The sequence below is a fragment of the Meriones unguiculatus genome, chromosome 8, assembly GCF_030254825.1.
Source record: "Meriones unguiculatus strain TT.TT164.6M chromosome 8, Bangor_MerUng_6.1, whole genome shotgun sequence".
Classification (NCBI taxonomy): Eukaryota; Metazoa; Chordata; class Mammalia; order Rodentia; family Muridae; genus Meriones; species Meriones unguiculatus.
Genome location: NC_083356.1, coordinates 115607075 through 115624859, shown reverse-complemented (window position 1 = coordinate 115624859; position 17785 = coordinate 115607075). Strand labels below are relative to the sequence as shown.

Genomic DNA, 17785 nt, shown 5'->3' with positions numbered 1-17785 from the left:
CAGTAAATATTCACTAAGTAAGTTAGTACCTAAAGGTGAAGCTAATTACTGCAGCGGGTTTACTGTACCACTTATTCAGCGCCTTTAATGGATGAATGACTTACTCAGTCTAGCACTGGTAGAAAGGAGTTAATAAAAATGAAAAGAAGTGGAGGGATGATTATAACAGGAAACACAGTCGAAATCTGTCTAAGTAGTACATATGATATAAAAACTTACTGTCTATTCCATAGAGAAACTGTACAGTTATCCCTTTCTACTTATACAAAGTTGAAAAATACTATTTGGTGTGATGGCCATGATGGTGGGTGTGGTGGTGGTGTTGGTGGGGGCATGGTGTGTGGGTGTGGGTGTGGTGGTGGTGATGATGGCGATGTATGGGCACATGTGTGCAGATGGGTGTGTAGAGGCCAGAGGAGGATGCCAGGTTTCCTTCTCTGTCACTCTCTGCCTCAGTCCCTGAGAAAGGGTGTCGGTCTCTCAAGGCACCCGAAAGCAAGCCATCAGCCACCAAGCTCCCATTATCTTCCTGTGTCTGCCCTGCACAAGGCTGAGGATCCAGGCCTGTTCAGGACTATGTGCAGATTTTTATGGAGTTCCTGGGATCTGAACGCCTTGCATGTGTGCAGCAAGCGCTCTTACCCACTGAGCCATCTCCTCAGCCCCTCAAAAAGTATATCTTAACCCCATCTCACTTTTTAGTAAGCCGACACTTGCATCATCCCAGTGTCTCATTTTGCTACAGCACAGACACGTTCTGCTCGCAGGCATTTGACATTACATGAATAATTTCCGCCAAAAAGCTTGTTTACTGAGGTAATAATTCACACATCAGAAGCAGAACTGGAATCTATGGGGAAGGGCCAACAGGCAGAGGCTTCTTTGCTCCCTCACAGCACTGGCAGCCAGGCTTGCGTGTGTGCTTGCTAACGCCTCTCTCTCCTGCAGAGAATGAACGACCTGACCTCAGTGTGGGACACCTTTCTCAGTGTGGGCTCTGAGGCTAGAAGTCTCCCCGCCTGAGGTTATACCACACACACACACACACACACACACACACACACACACACACACGACAAAGAGCAGGCTTGCTACTGCTTGCTCTACAACAGCAGACTCCCTGAGCTGAGAACTCCTCACCTCACCCTTCCTCTCTGGGGCAGGCATATGTCTGTGCTCATCTCCATCACCCATGTTGGAACTGGGACATACAGAGCTCATTTGTATGCTGTCACCCAGCCACTGCTTTGCTGTAGTCATCACTCAAAACTGACCCAGGAACCATGCATCTTCTGTCAGCATCCAGGAGAGGACAGCCCAGGAGCCTGAAGGTCAGGTAAACTCTCAGGGTCCTCAGAGCTGGGAGGATGACTTCCTCTGCAAACACAGGTGCTCACAGCGTGGAGACCCAGCATCCTCCAGACACATCACAGGCCGTTTTCAAAGGGAAAACCTAGCACTTCCGAGACAACCAACTGATGATGTACATTAAAAACTACCCACTGACTAGTGTACACAGAAACTGCACCTCAGAAAATTATTTTCAACACTTTTGATATTACAATCAATTTTTAAAAACCAGCCTTTTAGAGGTTGATTTATGAGTTTCCTGCCACGTTTGGGTCAAGTGGTAAGATTTTTTTTTTTGTTTAAATTTGGAGATTCTAAAATATGAATCAGAAAGAAAAATGTCACATCTAAGTCATAAGAGGACTTTAATTCTTAACATATAGATTTACTCTCTACATAATTTCATCGTTTATTTCACATTATTAACACAGAAGCAATGTGTGTGGGTTCATGGTTAACTATCTACTCTACAAACTCTTGCATTTGGTCCTGCCCCAATTCCCAGGCCCAGCATCCTTCACAGTGAGTTATCAGCTCTTCATTTGGAAATAACCTCCTTAAATAAGAAAGAATTCAAAACCTTTCCCGGTACCATTTGTCCAGATGCTAGAAAACTAGTAAATGCCAACAGACTTTATAAGTTGAATAGTTAGCATGCTCATCAAGCAATGAGACAAGATAGGCAATCTAGGAATCTATTATTTGGGGTTAAGAAATATGAGTTCTCTTCCCCAGACCAGACTTACACTATTGTATGAGATTCAGAAAGTACCACTCTTGTCTTTTCCCTCCCCTTTCTCCTTCTTATCTTTCTCCTCCTCTCCTCCACCAACTCACCTTCTCTAACTTTTACAAGTTCCCTTAGGGCCTGAGGCTAAAGCCAGATCACATATAGCCAAGGCAAGGTGCTAAATAATGAACATAGAGAAACCAAAATAATGAGAGAACAAGAGCGTGAGAAAGAGAAAACACTGCATTTTGCAAGGCTGTGCGCTGTGCAGCGTCTACTAGATCATTGCTTTACAGAAACACATTCTTTACTCCTTCCCTTAGCAACAATCACAGTTGACTTCAAAACAGCCAATCATTCTGTAGACTAAAGGTGTAATGGAAATATTATAACTTCTTACCCCAAAATTTGGGCTGCTGAAGAGAAAATAGCTAGCAACTAACATCTACTTAGCTCCTTATCTCCAGCTATCGTCTCTATGTTCCCTGTGTTAAGACACTGAGACCCCCCCCCCAAAAGGTCAATTAACCAAGGACTTCTTTCATAGGTTTCCTGTAATCCCATCCTCTCTGCCTTAGAATTTTACTACTCAGATTCTCAAAAGTTTTTTGTAAGTAAGGAATTTCACCATTAAGTAACCCAGTAGCTCACAGGACTCGGCGCTAGCATTGTGATCTTAGAGCACAGCACCCGTTAGCTTCCAGGAACATGCATCTTCTGCTGGTTACATTGTCTACACCGAAATTGCTGAAATTTCACCAGTGAAACAATTCCAGTGTAGAAGCTGGAGGTCTATGTTACAGTGGCAAGGATCAAAAACATACAAACACCATCACCAGCCTCACACACTGAACACCGCCTGCCCATGGTTCTGGAGGTCGGAAGACAAAGTCAGGAAGAAAAGGGGCTCCATTGAGCAGGGCCATCTCCTGGGCTGCACACTAACTTCGTGTAGTAGCAGATGGTGAGGTGGAAATCCTATTCACAAAGACTATTCTCTGATAATACCTGCCTGCTGGTAAGTCATAAACATTGCCACTCCCAGCACCACCTGCTCCAGCAGTGAAGCTCTTTTGTGGAAGACCCATTGACGGTCTGTGTCGCGGCTCCCCCCTGCCTTACTTAAAAAGGTAAGACCAAGGCAGAATGGCTGATGGGAGTCAGTTTCTGACCTTAGGGCTTCATATGCAGAAGACATAAAATGGATGTATTTTTACCTGATAAATTGAGGAAAATGTTTAAAACGAACAAAACCAGGGGTCGGGGTGTAACTCAGTTGGTAGCGCGCTAGCTTAGCATGTAGGAATTGGTGTGGCAGTGCATGCCTGCTACCTCAGCACTAGGGAGATGGACACGGAAAAGACCAGATCAAGGTCATCCTTAGAGACACTGGGAATTGGAGGCAGCCTGAACTCTTTAAAACAAACTACAGAAGGGTGTTTAGGTAACATTGTTACGGTTTCTTTCTAATCTGATATATTTTATAATATTTCCTCATCTCTATGAGAAACATTTCATTGTAGAGACTAGTGACGCCCACAAACAGACCAATGACATCTCTAAAATAAAACTATTTTAGTTATCCTGTTGCCATTTCTTTCTTTCTTTTTTCTTTCTTTCTTTTTTTTTTTTTTTTTTTTTAAAGTCAGGGTTTCACTAGAGAGCTGGCCTGGAACATGCGGACCTGAGCAGCCTCAAACTCACGGCCTCCTGAGTGCAGGATTAAAGGTATGTGCCACCAAACCTGGCTTTGGAGTTATTTTAAAAATTAACTCATTACACATCAAAACACGACATCTTAGTTTTGAAAAACAACCAATAGGCACACCAGGAGTGTGGTTTAAAAACTCTGGTGTGCCTCTATCGGTTTGACTCTACGTGGTAGTTAGCCTCTGTGACACACATGCCCTGGCCAGTCGACATGAGGAGTCTCTTATTGGTTAGCCCGAGTACATAAGATTATCATCTTGACCTCCCACTGACCTTGTTGGCACTGTTAAAAAAGTCATTTGCCATTGTTAATGAGGTTTTCCTTTCTGCCATGAGCAGTCCAAACTCTTCTTGAAGCCGATTCAATTTCTGGTTAGAGAGCTGCAGCTGTTCCTTTTCTGCCAAGTCCTTGGACCGTAGGATCCCCAGAGCCTGGCTCTTTAGCGTCTCCAGGGCTGAATTCCATTCCTACAAGAGAACATTCTCTTTAGTGGCTGCACACAGACCCTGTCATGAGTTTGATGTTTGTGCCCAGACCTTCCTGGAGGGTAATGTCAGGTGAGCATTCTTGGCCTTTGTTTGCTAATCATCTTGGGAGTCCAGTTGTCCAGGTGGACAAGCATTAGGAAACACACCCGTGGCTAAGAGGGCCTGAAGGGCCCACTACTTTGCCTAACCCAACTCTTCCTGTTTCCTTCTCTTTTTTTTCTTATTTCTCCCGATTTTTTACGTGTGTGTGTATGCTGTGCATGTGTAGACACTGCTGTCGTTTGGCACGTGTGGCTACACATGTGTGGGCACACATCTGTGAGTGTACGTGAAGACCTGCAGTTGAGGTAAAGCCATTTTCAATCATTCGTTGAGGTAGGGTCTCTCAAGCCAACCCAGAGCTCAGTGGCATGGCCGTTGCTGACTAGTCTGCTCTCTGGGTCCACTGTGACTTCAAAGGGCTGGAATTCCAGGCCATTTACTGGCAGGTCTGGGGATCCAAAGTCCAGCCTCAAATGTACATTAGCCACTGAGCCATCTCATCAGCCCTCTTCTTTCTTTGTGCATTTAACGACCTACTCCCTCCATCTCAAGCCTCTGTGCCATTATTTCTATAATCTGTTAAGATCTGCGGGCCAATTAATCTTGAACTCAGGTAAAGAAATAATGCATGAAGATGCTGAATAAAAGGGGTAATTTTTTATAATTGGCAGTGACTAGCACTTTCTGCATTCATTAGTGAGGAGGGACCCTTTATAAATGCAAAACCTGGGGGTTGCTTAGCATGCTGGGTATAAGGGAAATGCAGAAGAAATCAGAATATGGAGAATCGGTTCATAGCCATTGTGTGTTCTCTGGGCCAGCTTGAAACTTCAGGACTCTCTACCAACTCCCTACATGACCACTGCCTCTCCTTTATCTGTGGTAGCACTGTGCTGAGGGCTTTTTGCATATCATCTCACTCAATCTTCACCACCCCGACAAGGCCCAAGCTGCTACCCACATTTTCTCCACAGGGTAGCTAGAGGAATTATGCACTTGCCAAATGTCTCAGCACCAAGAAAGGGAGTCAGAACCTATGCTCAGGGTGTTAGCCATGCTGAGGCTGAAGAAGCTCACCTGAGTGAGGGTACCTGGGTGTGGCTGCCAGCCCAGCTCAGCTCTGCAGAGGATGACACGGCATTTTTCAACATCACAGAAGGATTTACCGTCTTAGCTGAGAGAGAACCTGCTGCAGTTAAACTTCCATAGGGCCCCCATGAGGACTTCATGGTGACAAAAGCCCCACACAACCCTAGGATTCTCTGATTCTGAATCAGAAGCCTTGATATTTCCAAACAAATGCACACACACACACACACACACACACACGATATATATCTATATAGATATAATTGAAAATTTACTGCCCAAACTCAGGCTTAATTTGCTTTACCAGCAAATAATAAAACTCTTTATTATAAATATGTATTACATAAAGCTCTATATTTCTATAAATAATGAGAGGAAGGCCTATTCTTTAAAAATATTCATTAATCTGCCTTTAGGGCAAAATTTGAAAACCACAGGAGAGAGAATGTTCTGTCGCAGAGCCAAGTGTCTGGAAACTCGGCCCCCTGTCTCCTGCGACTTTGAATCCTGCTAGAAAAGAATGGGCCCTGACCTTCCGAAGAAACTCAAAGAACCAGGTTCAACCATTTATCTATTTTCCCTCTTAATTACATTCTCACATGAACTCTGTGGGCATTAAACGAAGCTGGGTGCATTCACTATTTCTATTCAATCTTCTCAGAAAATTGACTCTGTTTTCTTTGGGCAATCTGCAGGCACTTTCAGATGCATTTCTATACCATTGTGATGATGTATTTCTCCAGGCGTTTTTCTGAGGGGACACTTTAACTGTTTTATATATGTATTTTTTTACGGTAAAACTTTCTGGAGTCTGTCTGAAGGCATCACACATTTTAAAAAATATGGTTGTCAACCTTGTCAAGGCTGGAGGAACCCAATGGAGAAAATCTTAGTTCTTTGTCACTAAGCCATTCCTGCTGTCTCCTAAGTGTTAAAGTCCTTACAAGGTTTCAGTCACTTTGCAATAAAACATTGCCGGTGTGTGTCCCCACCAGCAGAAGCCAAGGTCTGCCATTTCCCTGGCTTTCCAATTAGGCAGAAGTGTGTGCATATTCCTGACCCAATAAAGCCGAGTGGCAGTATGCGCTTCTGGGCTCAGCGTGCCTCTCTGGGTCATTCCATTATTTTCACTTATCACTCACAGTAGTGACCCTTTTAAACTGTACCTCTCAGTATTGCATTTGCTGTGGAAATTGTGCTTCTCTAGGTTCCCTTGATGGAAAGGGTTCTTTAAAAGAGGATTAGTGCGGCTAGACAAGAAGGGGAAAAGATTTCTTTCTTTCTCTAATTTCCCTTACAGTCCTAGGCTAGATCTTCAAATGAAGTCGTGGATTGCCATTAAGGAAGTTCACAAAGTAAAATATGTTCAACTTGAAAAGCAAAAGAAATAACAATTGCGGTATGCTTAATAGGCTTTTCTTCACACCAAACTTCCCCTGTAGAGGAGAGGATGAAATAATTCAATACCTTATGATGCATTTTCATTCTATGCTTGATTTCAGAGTGTAATTTTGAAGTTAGGGGGAGACAGACAAAATGCAATATGGAATGCATGCGTGAGAGACTGAGAAAGACTGACTGGCTATCACTCCCAAAAAACAGATGGAGCAGAGGCAAATGTTGAGTTCATGGATTGCTCCCAAAGCATGGCTGATTCCAAGGCCACCTTACTGTGAGCAGACCATTTCTTGCTCAATCTCAAATCTACGATCCCATTTGGTTCAGTACCAGGAGGATTGACGCATTGACAGAAAATCAGAATTTCCCATGATTGCATTAGCAGATGGTACAAACAAACCTGGCAATTTTAATCAGAGAATATTTGAAAGTCTGCTTTGAGCAGGCGTGATTTTTTAAAAGAAATGTTTACGCTTTGGAAGAATGACAGTGAGCAGGCAGAAAGCTCAAATTCTGATTATGTCAGGTTGGACAGTGACTACTGCACAGGTTTCCCTCGTGTCCCCTTGCAGGCATTTTCAGACCGACCTGCACAACTGCAGGATCATCCTAGAGAAAAAGGGCTCCCTCCCTCTCCACGCATGCAGAGGACAGTGCCCAGGGGCCATGAGAACTGTGCCCTCCGAGGCACATTCCTACAAGGGTGTGGAAGAACTATGTCTCAACTCTACAGGAAAGAGACGCTCAGTTTAGCCTTCCAGTAGAGAATTCCAGGAATTGGCAGGAGGTGGGCCTGGAAGAACACTTTTTATCCCAAACTTGCTAAGGAGATCCAGGCCCAAGTTTTGCTTGTGAGTTCTATTTCTGCCCGCAGACCAAGGCTGGTACCACCATTTGGTGGGCACTCTTGCTTCTGAAGTGATTTGTGCCAACTCAGTGACTCATCAGCTGTGCTTCACATTCTGGTATTTGGAGTGCTCTGAAAATCTGGTTTATTAGCCTAATTATTCATAAACAACCCTGCTGGGACTGGGGCCGATACGCGTCCATAGAAACGACAGATATGCCCCAAATCAATTTCTGAATATGAGCTAGGCTGTTTTTCTCTCATCGTAAGAACAAAACAAGCACACACACACCCCCTGCTGTCACCCCCTGCCAAAACCCTGGCTTGGGAGTTCCTAGGTTCTTTCACTCTCTCCAGCGTTTGGCCACTGAGTGGAGCCCACAGTTCAGCGGTGCAGGCCAGGTGCCTCGGCAGGCACTGAAGCAAACAGCTGCTTGCCACAGTAAAGTCTGAAAGCAAACTGTAAATCAAATAAAGCACAGGGTAACTAAATCTTCAGAAAAGTGATTAGAAAACAAGTGAATCTGCTGGCTCGCCCTTAGTCTTAGGATTTTAATTATGTGAAAAATTGGGGAGGGGATTCCCAAGATTTCTATTTTCCGAGAACCACTGTTCGTTCTTCAGTGTCTCACATTTGTTGTATTCTTTACATTTCTTGCTCTCCTCCAACATTTTTTTCCTAATTGATTATGACTTTATTCCGATTGGTGTTTATCTTTTTAATCAAAATTAATAAAAAGCCTGACTGGTCAACATGTTTTTATCAAACATAATTTATCTACAATCAGTCAAACGTATGAGCACCGCTGAGGGATACTCAGAAGGTGGTAAGGAGCAGGTAAGTAGTGGTCTGGGACTTTACAATCGCATCAGTAAGTGAAGGTTGGGCTGGTCAAGGCGAGGCCGAGTGAGGAGGTCTAGATCATTAGAGTACGTGGCTGACCCGGAGCAGGACTTTCACGTGCATTTTCTGTAGGCAGAGATGTGTAAGATGAGGCTTAAAAGCAAAAGGTGAGAGCCGTCAAGGCAAATGAGGACTTCAAGTGGTTAGAAGTGAAAATGACTGAGAGATGAGGGAGTGGTTAGGAATGAAGTGGGGACGAGAGAGATGTCTCAATAGTTAAAGAGCACTGGCTGATCTTCCAGAGGACCTGGGTTTGATTCGCAGCACCCACACGGCACCTCATAGCTGTCTAGAACTCCAGTCCCAGGAGGTACAACACCATCTTCTGGACTCCATGAGGTACCAGGCACACATGCAGTACGCAGACCCAAATACAGGCAAAAGACAAACAGCAAAATGCACAAGATAAAAAAATAAATGTAAATGAAACAAGGAATTAACAGATGATAACTAAATGGATTTGCAAGGTTTATATAAATAAAACAAATTTTAGTGGCTGCAATGAAAACAGTTATGCCAGTTGTTTCAGAATCTTCCAGAATGACGAAGCAGCTTAGAGAACAAACTCTGTGTCCCAGGCTTAGTGGTGCAAGCATCCAATGAATGGAATGGAGCTTGTGACATAGCAGCTCATGATGAGGCCATGAAATAAGGCATGGAATCCAAAAACAAAGTAGATCAAGGAAGCGTAAGGCTGGGAGCTGAGTAATCACCAACTCATGTGACAGTACCACAGGAAGGTCATAGTGGGTATGGCCATCTCAGACACTAAGAAAATGCCTTTTCAGGCAGCTACCTGAAGACTCCCTTCACTGCTGCCACACAAGAAGCCGTGCTTTGTGGGACTTTCCACTTAACGATCGGCCAGTGATAAAGAATTGGGAGGAAGAGGAGGAAGAAGGAAAAGCCAGAGCCCAAAACAAAAGCAATCAAGTCCTCCTCTAGGCTTTTAAACAGAATGAGCTGAGGCTTTCTGAACACAGTGCCAGCAGGTGGCTCCAACCCTACCATTACAGACCACAGCATTCTGATTTTCCTGGAACTCAGCCTCTTCTAAAACAAGCATAGCTCTGAGGCAGTTTTAAAATGCAAGTTTCCCTTGAAAATTAAAAGGATATGGCTCACTGAGCTTGAAACTAACCCCAAGTATAGGCAAGAATTGGGTTACCAATAAAAAAAAAAAAAAATCCCGTTGTTTTATGGATTTTCCCAAGGCTCACTGGCAAACTCAATACTATTTATACAGATTTGTGACTGTTAGTGATAGAATTGTTTCTAATTTATGTTCTGTGAAAAATGACATCTGCTTATAATTGGAAAGTTCATTTAAAAACCAGGCAAGTAAAACAAATTATTCTCTAAAGTGAAGACAGAGGAATTGAGATGTACAGATGCAGGTGTCTTAGGATTGGGACAACTTAGCTAATTTTGCCTTGAGACGTTTCAGATTTGATTTCCAATCTAGACAAAGTGCAAATCTCCATCTCAGAGGTTGCTTTACAGTCCTCAGATATGATTGTGGACTGATTTAAGGAAGGGATACGCTTTATTGTAACTTCGCAAATTCTGTAACCCTCAGTGAGGGAAGCCAGGGGATAATGATTAGTGTAATGGTGAGTTTCTCTGTATAAGCTAATATATGCAGGAATGAAAAGAAAACATTCCCATGCTTGTGAAATACTAAGAAAATATTTGGATAACCTGAATACTGGTTACTTAACTCCGGATATTGCCCCAGACCTCCTGAAGCACCAAAGAAATATACAAGTACCTTCTTTATACTCAATGTTCCATTTCAGCGACACTTGTGGAAGATAATAATACATTTTCATTAACAAAGTATGATCTAATCTTGCTTCTCCTCTCCCCCCACTCCTTCCATTTCATCTCCACTCCTCACCCCCACATTTCTAAAAGAACAACCAGAAATCTTACATGCTCATCTTTTTTTTTTCAGGTTTTTAAATTATTTCTATTTTTATATTAATTACAGTTTATTCACTTTGTATCCCAGCCATAGCCCCCTCCCTCATTCCTTCCCAATCCCACCCTGCCTCTCTCATCTCCTTCCATGCCCTTCTCCAAGTCCACTGATAGGGGAGGTCCTCCTCCCCTTCCATCTGACCCTACCTTATCAGGTCTCATCAGGACTAGATGTATTGTCTTCCTCTGTGGCCTAGCTAGGTTGTTCTTCCCATGGGGGGTGGGGAAATCAAAGAGCTAGCCACTGAGTTCATGTCAGAGACAGTCCCTGTTCCCCTTACTAGGAAGCCCACTTGGCTAGAACCTGGAAACAACCCAGATGTCTCTCAGTGGAGAAATGGAAACAGAAATTGTGGTACTTTTACACAATGGAATACTACTCAGCAATTAAAAACATGGAAATCATGACATTTGCAGGAAAATGGTGGGACCTAGAAAAGATCATCCTGAGTGAAGTATCCCAGAAGCAGAAAGACACACACAATATATACTCACTTATAAGTAGATACTGGACTTATAAGATAGGATAAACATACTAAGATCTGTATACCTAAGGAAGCTAAACATGCTCATCTTTTGATCTTCAGTTACCTGCATAATCCCAGGGGATGGGATGGTACAGAGATAAGCAGCAAAAGGAAATCAAGTCCTAAGCACGAACAATCTTGTCCACAACCTCAGAGACTACAGATCTATTTAGTTGTATATTATCGCGGCTGGGGAGATGGCTTGGGAGTTAAGAGCACTTGTGGCTCTCACCAAGGACCTGGGTTCAGTTCCCAGCACCCACATAGTGGCTTATAACCATCTGTAAACGCCAGTTCCAGGGGATCTGACACTCTCTTCTGACCTTTGTAGACATCACACACACACAAGGTGCACATACGTGCATGCAGGCAAAGACTCATACAGACATCAATCAATCTAAACAAATCAATATATCTATATATGTAAACATATATCTACATATCTAAACAAATTCACCGTTTCTGAAGAATAGCAAATGACCAATCTGAATAGGGATCCAGAAGACCATTCCACTTATTGCAATATAAGAAAGAATAAAATAGTTAGGAATAAATTTAATGAAAAAGGGACAAGAACAGTACACTGAAAGTTACTAATTATTGTTGAAAAGGGGAGAAATCCAGAAAACAAACAAACAAACAAACAAACCACTAAATAAATGGAAAGACAATCTGTGGAGATGAACCGAAAAATTTAATATTGTTAAGATGGTAATACTAGGGGCTAAAGAGATGGCTCAGTGATGAAGAGCACTGGCTGTTCTTCTGGAAGACCTGGGTTTGATTCCCAGCACCCACATGGTGACAAAACCAACCTATCTATAACTCCAGTTCAAGAGGGGGTCCTATGCCCTCTTCTGGCTTCTGTGGGTACTGCATGCATGTGGTACACAGACATGCAGGAAAACACCCATACACATAACATTAAAAAATTAAAAAGAAAATATTAAGACAATAATACTCCTCCAAATATATAGAGGTGCAAAGTAATTCTCACCAGGATCTTCAGGGTGTTACTTGAATAACTGGAAGGCTGATTGATACTAATATGTGAAATTGTAGGCTGACCTGAATAGCCAAAATATCTATAATAAAAAAACAAACAAACAAACAAACAAAAAACCAAACAACTTGAAATAGAAACAAAATAAGAGAGAGACCTTACACTTACAAATTACATGTTTTTCCTTTAAAATTAAATGTGTGGCAGACAAGCATAACAGATGTATAGATCAATAAGATAGGGATGAGAATCCCGAAGTAAGCCCAAACATCCGTGGTCACTGGTCACTGACAGACGTACCAAGATCATTAAATCGGGAAAACTGTTCTATTTAATTCCTGAGCTGCGGGGATTCTTGACAATCACATGAGAAAGAATGAAATTAACTCCCTGCCTCACCCCGTTCACAAAAACCTACTCCATACAGAATAAAGACCTAAATCCAAAACCTAAAGCTACAACATCCTCTGGAGAACACAGGACTACATCTGTGTGATTTAGCAGACATGGCACTAAAAAAATCAGCTACAGCACTTAAAATAAGTTGAACTTTATCAGAATTAAAAGGCTTTGTTCAAGGAAGGGTGCTATGGATTAAGGGGTTGTACAACAAGCTCTTCAAAGACATGTGCACAGTGGACAGCCACCACGTGAAAAGGCTACACAGTCGTTAGTTACCAGGGGAAAGCAAGAAGTGTTAATCAGCTAGCCCTGCACACACACGCAGGTGGGTACAAAACAGAACAAAATGGAAATGACAGGTGTTGGGGTGACTCTGGGAAAGTGGAGCCCATGGGGATAAAATGGTGTCTATGGAAGACATCAAAGTGACTCCCCAGCACATTAAACAGAAACAGCAATTCAACCACACACACACACACACACACACACACATTCTCTCTCTCTCGCTCTCACTCTCTCTCTCTCTCTCTCTCTCTCTCTCACATACACACACAAGCATGCATGTGAATTCTCAGTGTAGCAGACAGATGGCAGAAGTAACATGGATGTATGGATAAAAGAGCGTAGTATATCTATACAGTAAAATATTTCTCAGCCACAAAAGAATGCAGTATCCCACCACAGTGAGGACAGACCAGGAAAAAGCCAAACATAAAAGGTCAGTTTGTGTGTGTTTATTTATGTAATACATACGGAATAAGCAAATCCAGAGAGATAAAAATCATAGGTTGGCCAGGACTGGAGAGGAGAACATACTGACTGTTTAATGAGCCTGGTGTGTCCTTTGGGGGCCGTGGAAATTATCTGTGATCCACAACATTGTGAAGGTTCTAAATGTCACTAAGGGTACATTTTATAATCCTTTTATTTATTTTACTGCTGTTTAGAATCCATATGCCGAGCATTTTACTGAACATGGTTGTATCTGAACACATTAAAATTTTTAATTTATAAAGCAACTGGACAAGTAGGCTGCAATTACTGTTCCCTTTTTTACAAAAAGAGAATTAAATCAGGCCCAATTTTATTTTTTTTAAGCCTGAGATGGCACCAGAAATAAGCAGAGGTGCTGGATCTTATCTTTCTGTCTTATACGTATTTCCACTAGGAAAGAGTGTATGCACCCACACACTGTGTGTAGTATTAACCTTCTCTGTATTTTTCACAAAGTAAAACTGTATTATTCAGTTAGAAAGGCATAATGAGAAGCAGATGATAAAGAGTCACTTATCCTGGCTGTATAGGTGGTAACCACGCATGCAAATTATTCAAAAAAGCTATAGGGAAACTCTGCTTCCTTTTCTCACAGTAGAAGGCTTCAAGGTCCACTTTTTTCTTTGCATGAAGTTTCTGTGGGACCACAGCACTGGCACTTTTCACAAGATTGTCTAATAGTATTATTTATAGGAACTTGGGGCCAAGATCAGAAATCTAGTTTGTGAAGTCAACCACAACTGGAAAATATTTTCAGTGACTTGGAAAATCAGACTAGATGGTGAGTCATGGAAGATGGTTTTAATCCTGAAGCTGGTGAATGTGAATATTGTAGCAAAACATGGGAGGTGGTGTTTCTACAGAGCACTTTCAGTTCGCTCCTTAGAACCGTGAAGGGCGTTATTAATGAAGGTTTTAACATTTAACCATTACACACTCATCTGTAAAAACCAGGGAAAGCGTGGGCGTGCGTGAATAAAGCTTCCAAGGCCTTTGTAAAATTTAGCATGCACACAAGTCTTCGCAGGAGCGTTGTCCCACACAGGCTGTGGCTCTAGGTTCAATGGGAAATCTGAGAGGGACACAGGCATAGCATGGCCGTAAGTCTCCCTCGAAGATGCAGCGTCCCCTCTGTGCTCACTGCTTTTCCAGATGTGCTTTCTTCAGCCTCACTCCTCACCTGCTCTCACAGATTGTAACACAGTCTGGGCTGCAGAGCAGGGCCCCTTGTTTGAAGGGAATCTCATTGCCCATCAGCTCTCAGACTCCAAAGCTTACCAGGGCAAGGTGTGAAATGTGAGCCGGTGGGAAGAGGAGGTACAGTAATCATTAAAGGAGAATGGCGTGTTCTGTGGGAAGTTCCTAGGGTGTATGTGCCTGAAAGAAAGAAGGAAAGAAAGAAAGAGAAAAGAAAAGAAAAGAAAAGAAAAGAAAAGAAAAGAAAAGAAAAGAAAAGAAAAGAAGAAAGACAAGACTCTATCCAAAATCTTTTATATCTCTATGTGGACTGGTGAGTCAGGTGATGCCAGATCTTTTTTTTTTTTTTTAAGATTTTATTTATTTTATTTTACATAGATGGGTGTTTTGCCTGCATATATGTAAGTGCATCACATGAGTGCAATACAGGAAGGTGGCACTGGATCGCCTGGGACTAGAGTCACCAATGGGCTTCCAAGTAGGTGCTGGCCACTGGACCCTGTGCAAGAGCAGTGAGTGCTCTTGAGAACTGAGACACCTCTGTGGCTCCTGAGACCTTTCAAGTTTTAGAAGATAGACTGATCTCGGTTTCTCTTTTTTATTTTATTTTTTTAAAAAACAACCCTCTAATATTTTAAGCTTGACAGTGAGTTGTTTTTTATTTTTATGTCTTAAGCCTGATGCACCCAAATAACCACACAGATTGTCTGGGAATGAGATCCAGATGTCAACAATCTTTCAGCACTTCTCAGGGCTCAGTGAGAAGCCAGAGTGAAGAGGCACTGGCCCGGCACTCCCCACAGCACCAACTGCAAAGGGCTGAACTTACAGAGAGTTGGCACAGTGGGAGCCGGACTAGCTCTAGACATCCAGGACATGTAACTGATTGTGACCTCTAAAGGAAGCTTTGGGGTATCAAGTTGACCTATCACGCCGTTCAAGGATGATTTAAAGCCATCCATGCTTGTTATTCCCTTATCAGTCACGTATGTGAAGGGAAAACAATTTTTACATTAAGTAAAGATGGCATTGCTAAAACAGTGACTCATACTCCACGGTTGTATTTAAATAACACTTCGGCTCAACTACTTTGACACACCCTGAAACTTAACCAATGACTGTGAAAGTCACTCCATTTCTTGATTTGAACGCATTGCAGCAAGCAACAATACACACATTTTTGCAGTCTATTTGGAGAAGACGTAGAAGACTGACAACCCGTGCCGCCAGGCTCTCTGCTTCTCAGTCTCACCGTGGGAAGCACACACACCCGCCTTCCCCGTGAACCTGACCTTACGTGGGTTTCAGTAATGACCCCCACTTGCTGCCTTATTTCTGATCAATTCTCTTTGAAAGCGATAACCTCACACCCACACACAAACATGAGTCCAGAATGCAGTGTGCTGCCTCCTATTTGGGACACTAAGACATTGAGTCCTTTCTCAAGGGAATATGATTATTGCAAACCCAAAATTGAAAACTGTCTGAAAAGTTCGCCTGATGGATGGAAAAGTCAACAATATTTTCGGAGTAAGACTTACAGGTAGGTGAATGCACAAACATTTCCTCCAAGAATTGTTAAGTTTCCTCTTTGCAGGGGTCCATGAAAATGAGGCACTGAGAAATAAATTGTATCTGGTGTTCTGACTGATATAGCAGGAACTTAAGCCCATTTTGTTCCATTTTGGTTTTGCTTTTTCATGTAGAAAGAATCATAGCACAATAGACATCTTCCCCACATGTCTGCCTCCAGAACACAGTCTACTTAGGAGTATGCGGGAAAAAGAATTAGAAAGGAACTGAGGACATTCTGCTTCAACGGCCCTTTTTAATACACTCAGTCTTCAAAAACTGAAGATCATCGAGGTGGCTGAGGAGAATCTCAGTGGCAAAGGCCGTTGTGTCCCCAGGCACACCTAACACTGTTCACAGAGCTGCTCTGTGGTCAGCTGACTGGGGTGATTTCTCTAGCCCATGCCTGGCTACATGCATTGGCATTGCCAACCTGAAAGTCTCGGTAGCTTGTACAGAAAAGCCTTCAGAGTTTCATTTTGCTCTGGTTTCACATATGGGGGATGTGGTCCTTTCTGTAGGACCAGCAGTTGAGGGAAGGCATTGGTAGCCACGTAAAAGCCTGTGGATGTTGTAGTCCCTTCAACTGGGAGCCCTAGGAAGGCTGAGCCTACTGGGATTCAGTTCTCCAGCCTTGACCACTGCCATGTAAACACAGAGTGTCTGTGAGTCCATGGCGGAGGCCCAACCGGATCAGGCCTCACAGGAGCCAGGGAAGGTCACGAGACCCTCACCTGAGATCCCAGCCACATGTAATTCTTCCCCATCAGGGTATTGAGCTGGGTGTGTAAAAATAAACAGGGAGTGGAAGGTTGGATTGGGGTTCTGGGAGGAAAGTCGTGAATCATCATCCATGCTGGGATGCACTTTTCAGTGACTCACCTGCAAATAACCCTCACCTATGATTCTGTAAGGAATCCTAATAAGCTCATTGCTCACCAAGAGGGACTTGGATGGGATGACATCATGTCTCCCCAGGAAATGGAACACAGTGATGTCAGGGGCGTGCGAATGTCTGGAATAGAAGCATGTGGCCTTCCAAACAGTAGATATCCTAGCGAGAACTTCATGAGTTAGATGCACTGAACGGTGCAATGCAGGTGCTATGCTATGGGTAGGAGGCATCCATCAACAGTCTTACCAAGCCGTGGGCCCTATGAACTGCAATGATGAGCCATGTGATAAGATCTGTCCTTGATGCAATAGTAGTATGAATGCCATAGGGGTTACCAACCACCTTCTGGTTGGATTTAAGGCAAACTCTGTAAGAGGAGGCACATGCATGGGACTGCAAATTTGGCCAAGAGCCCACAGTTGGGGAGCTTACAAGCATGAAGGAAAAACCTACTACTACTATTTTATTAAATGGTAGAGTGTCAAATGCTCTTCTAAATTTGTATCTTACTGCTCACAGACCTCTTCATTGAAGTTTCATTGTGCAGGGGATTACGGCTAACTAAAAACTCACACCTGGTCAACCTGCAGAACTCTCAGGGGCTTCAGCTTGGCTTGGTCTTTGCTGTTGATACTCTCTCTTCAAACTTCGTTCTGTCCAACTGTATTTTCACTCATCTTCACCTGACATTCATCCAGCCACTCACTCCTTCATCTGGACCCAGTGCTGGCCTTTTAGCTCTGAAGTTGGACTCTATAGCTTTTCTCTCAATCCTGTGGCCTTGCCGTGGCTTGACTCTCAGTCAACACAGCAGCTTCTGCTGGATTCATGATCTTATCTATACAGAGATTCTTGTACCCCTCCAATTTCTTA

At 43.0% G+C, this 17785-nt stretch overlaps 1 protein-coding gene across 5 annotated transcripts in view; it reads right to left on the bottom strand.

Annotated features, from left to right (window-relative positions):
• The window catches only part of Ccdc141 (coiled-coil domain containing 141), a 163832-nt gene that overhangs the window by 78746 nt on the left and 67301 nt on the right, over positions 1-17785 (bottom strand). For 4 of the 5 annotated variants that reach the window (XM_060390407.1, XM_060390409.1, XM_060390408.1 and 1 more), the window contains one exon: positions 4064-4258. The exons of the other annotated variant lie outside the window; for it this stretch is intronic. In XM_060390407.1, the coding sequence (XP_060246390.1) occupies positions 4064-4258 (195 nt within the window). The remainder of the gene's footprint in view (positions 1-4063; positions 4259-17785) is intronic. 5 annotated transcript variants of the gene reach the window in all.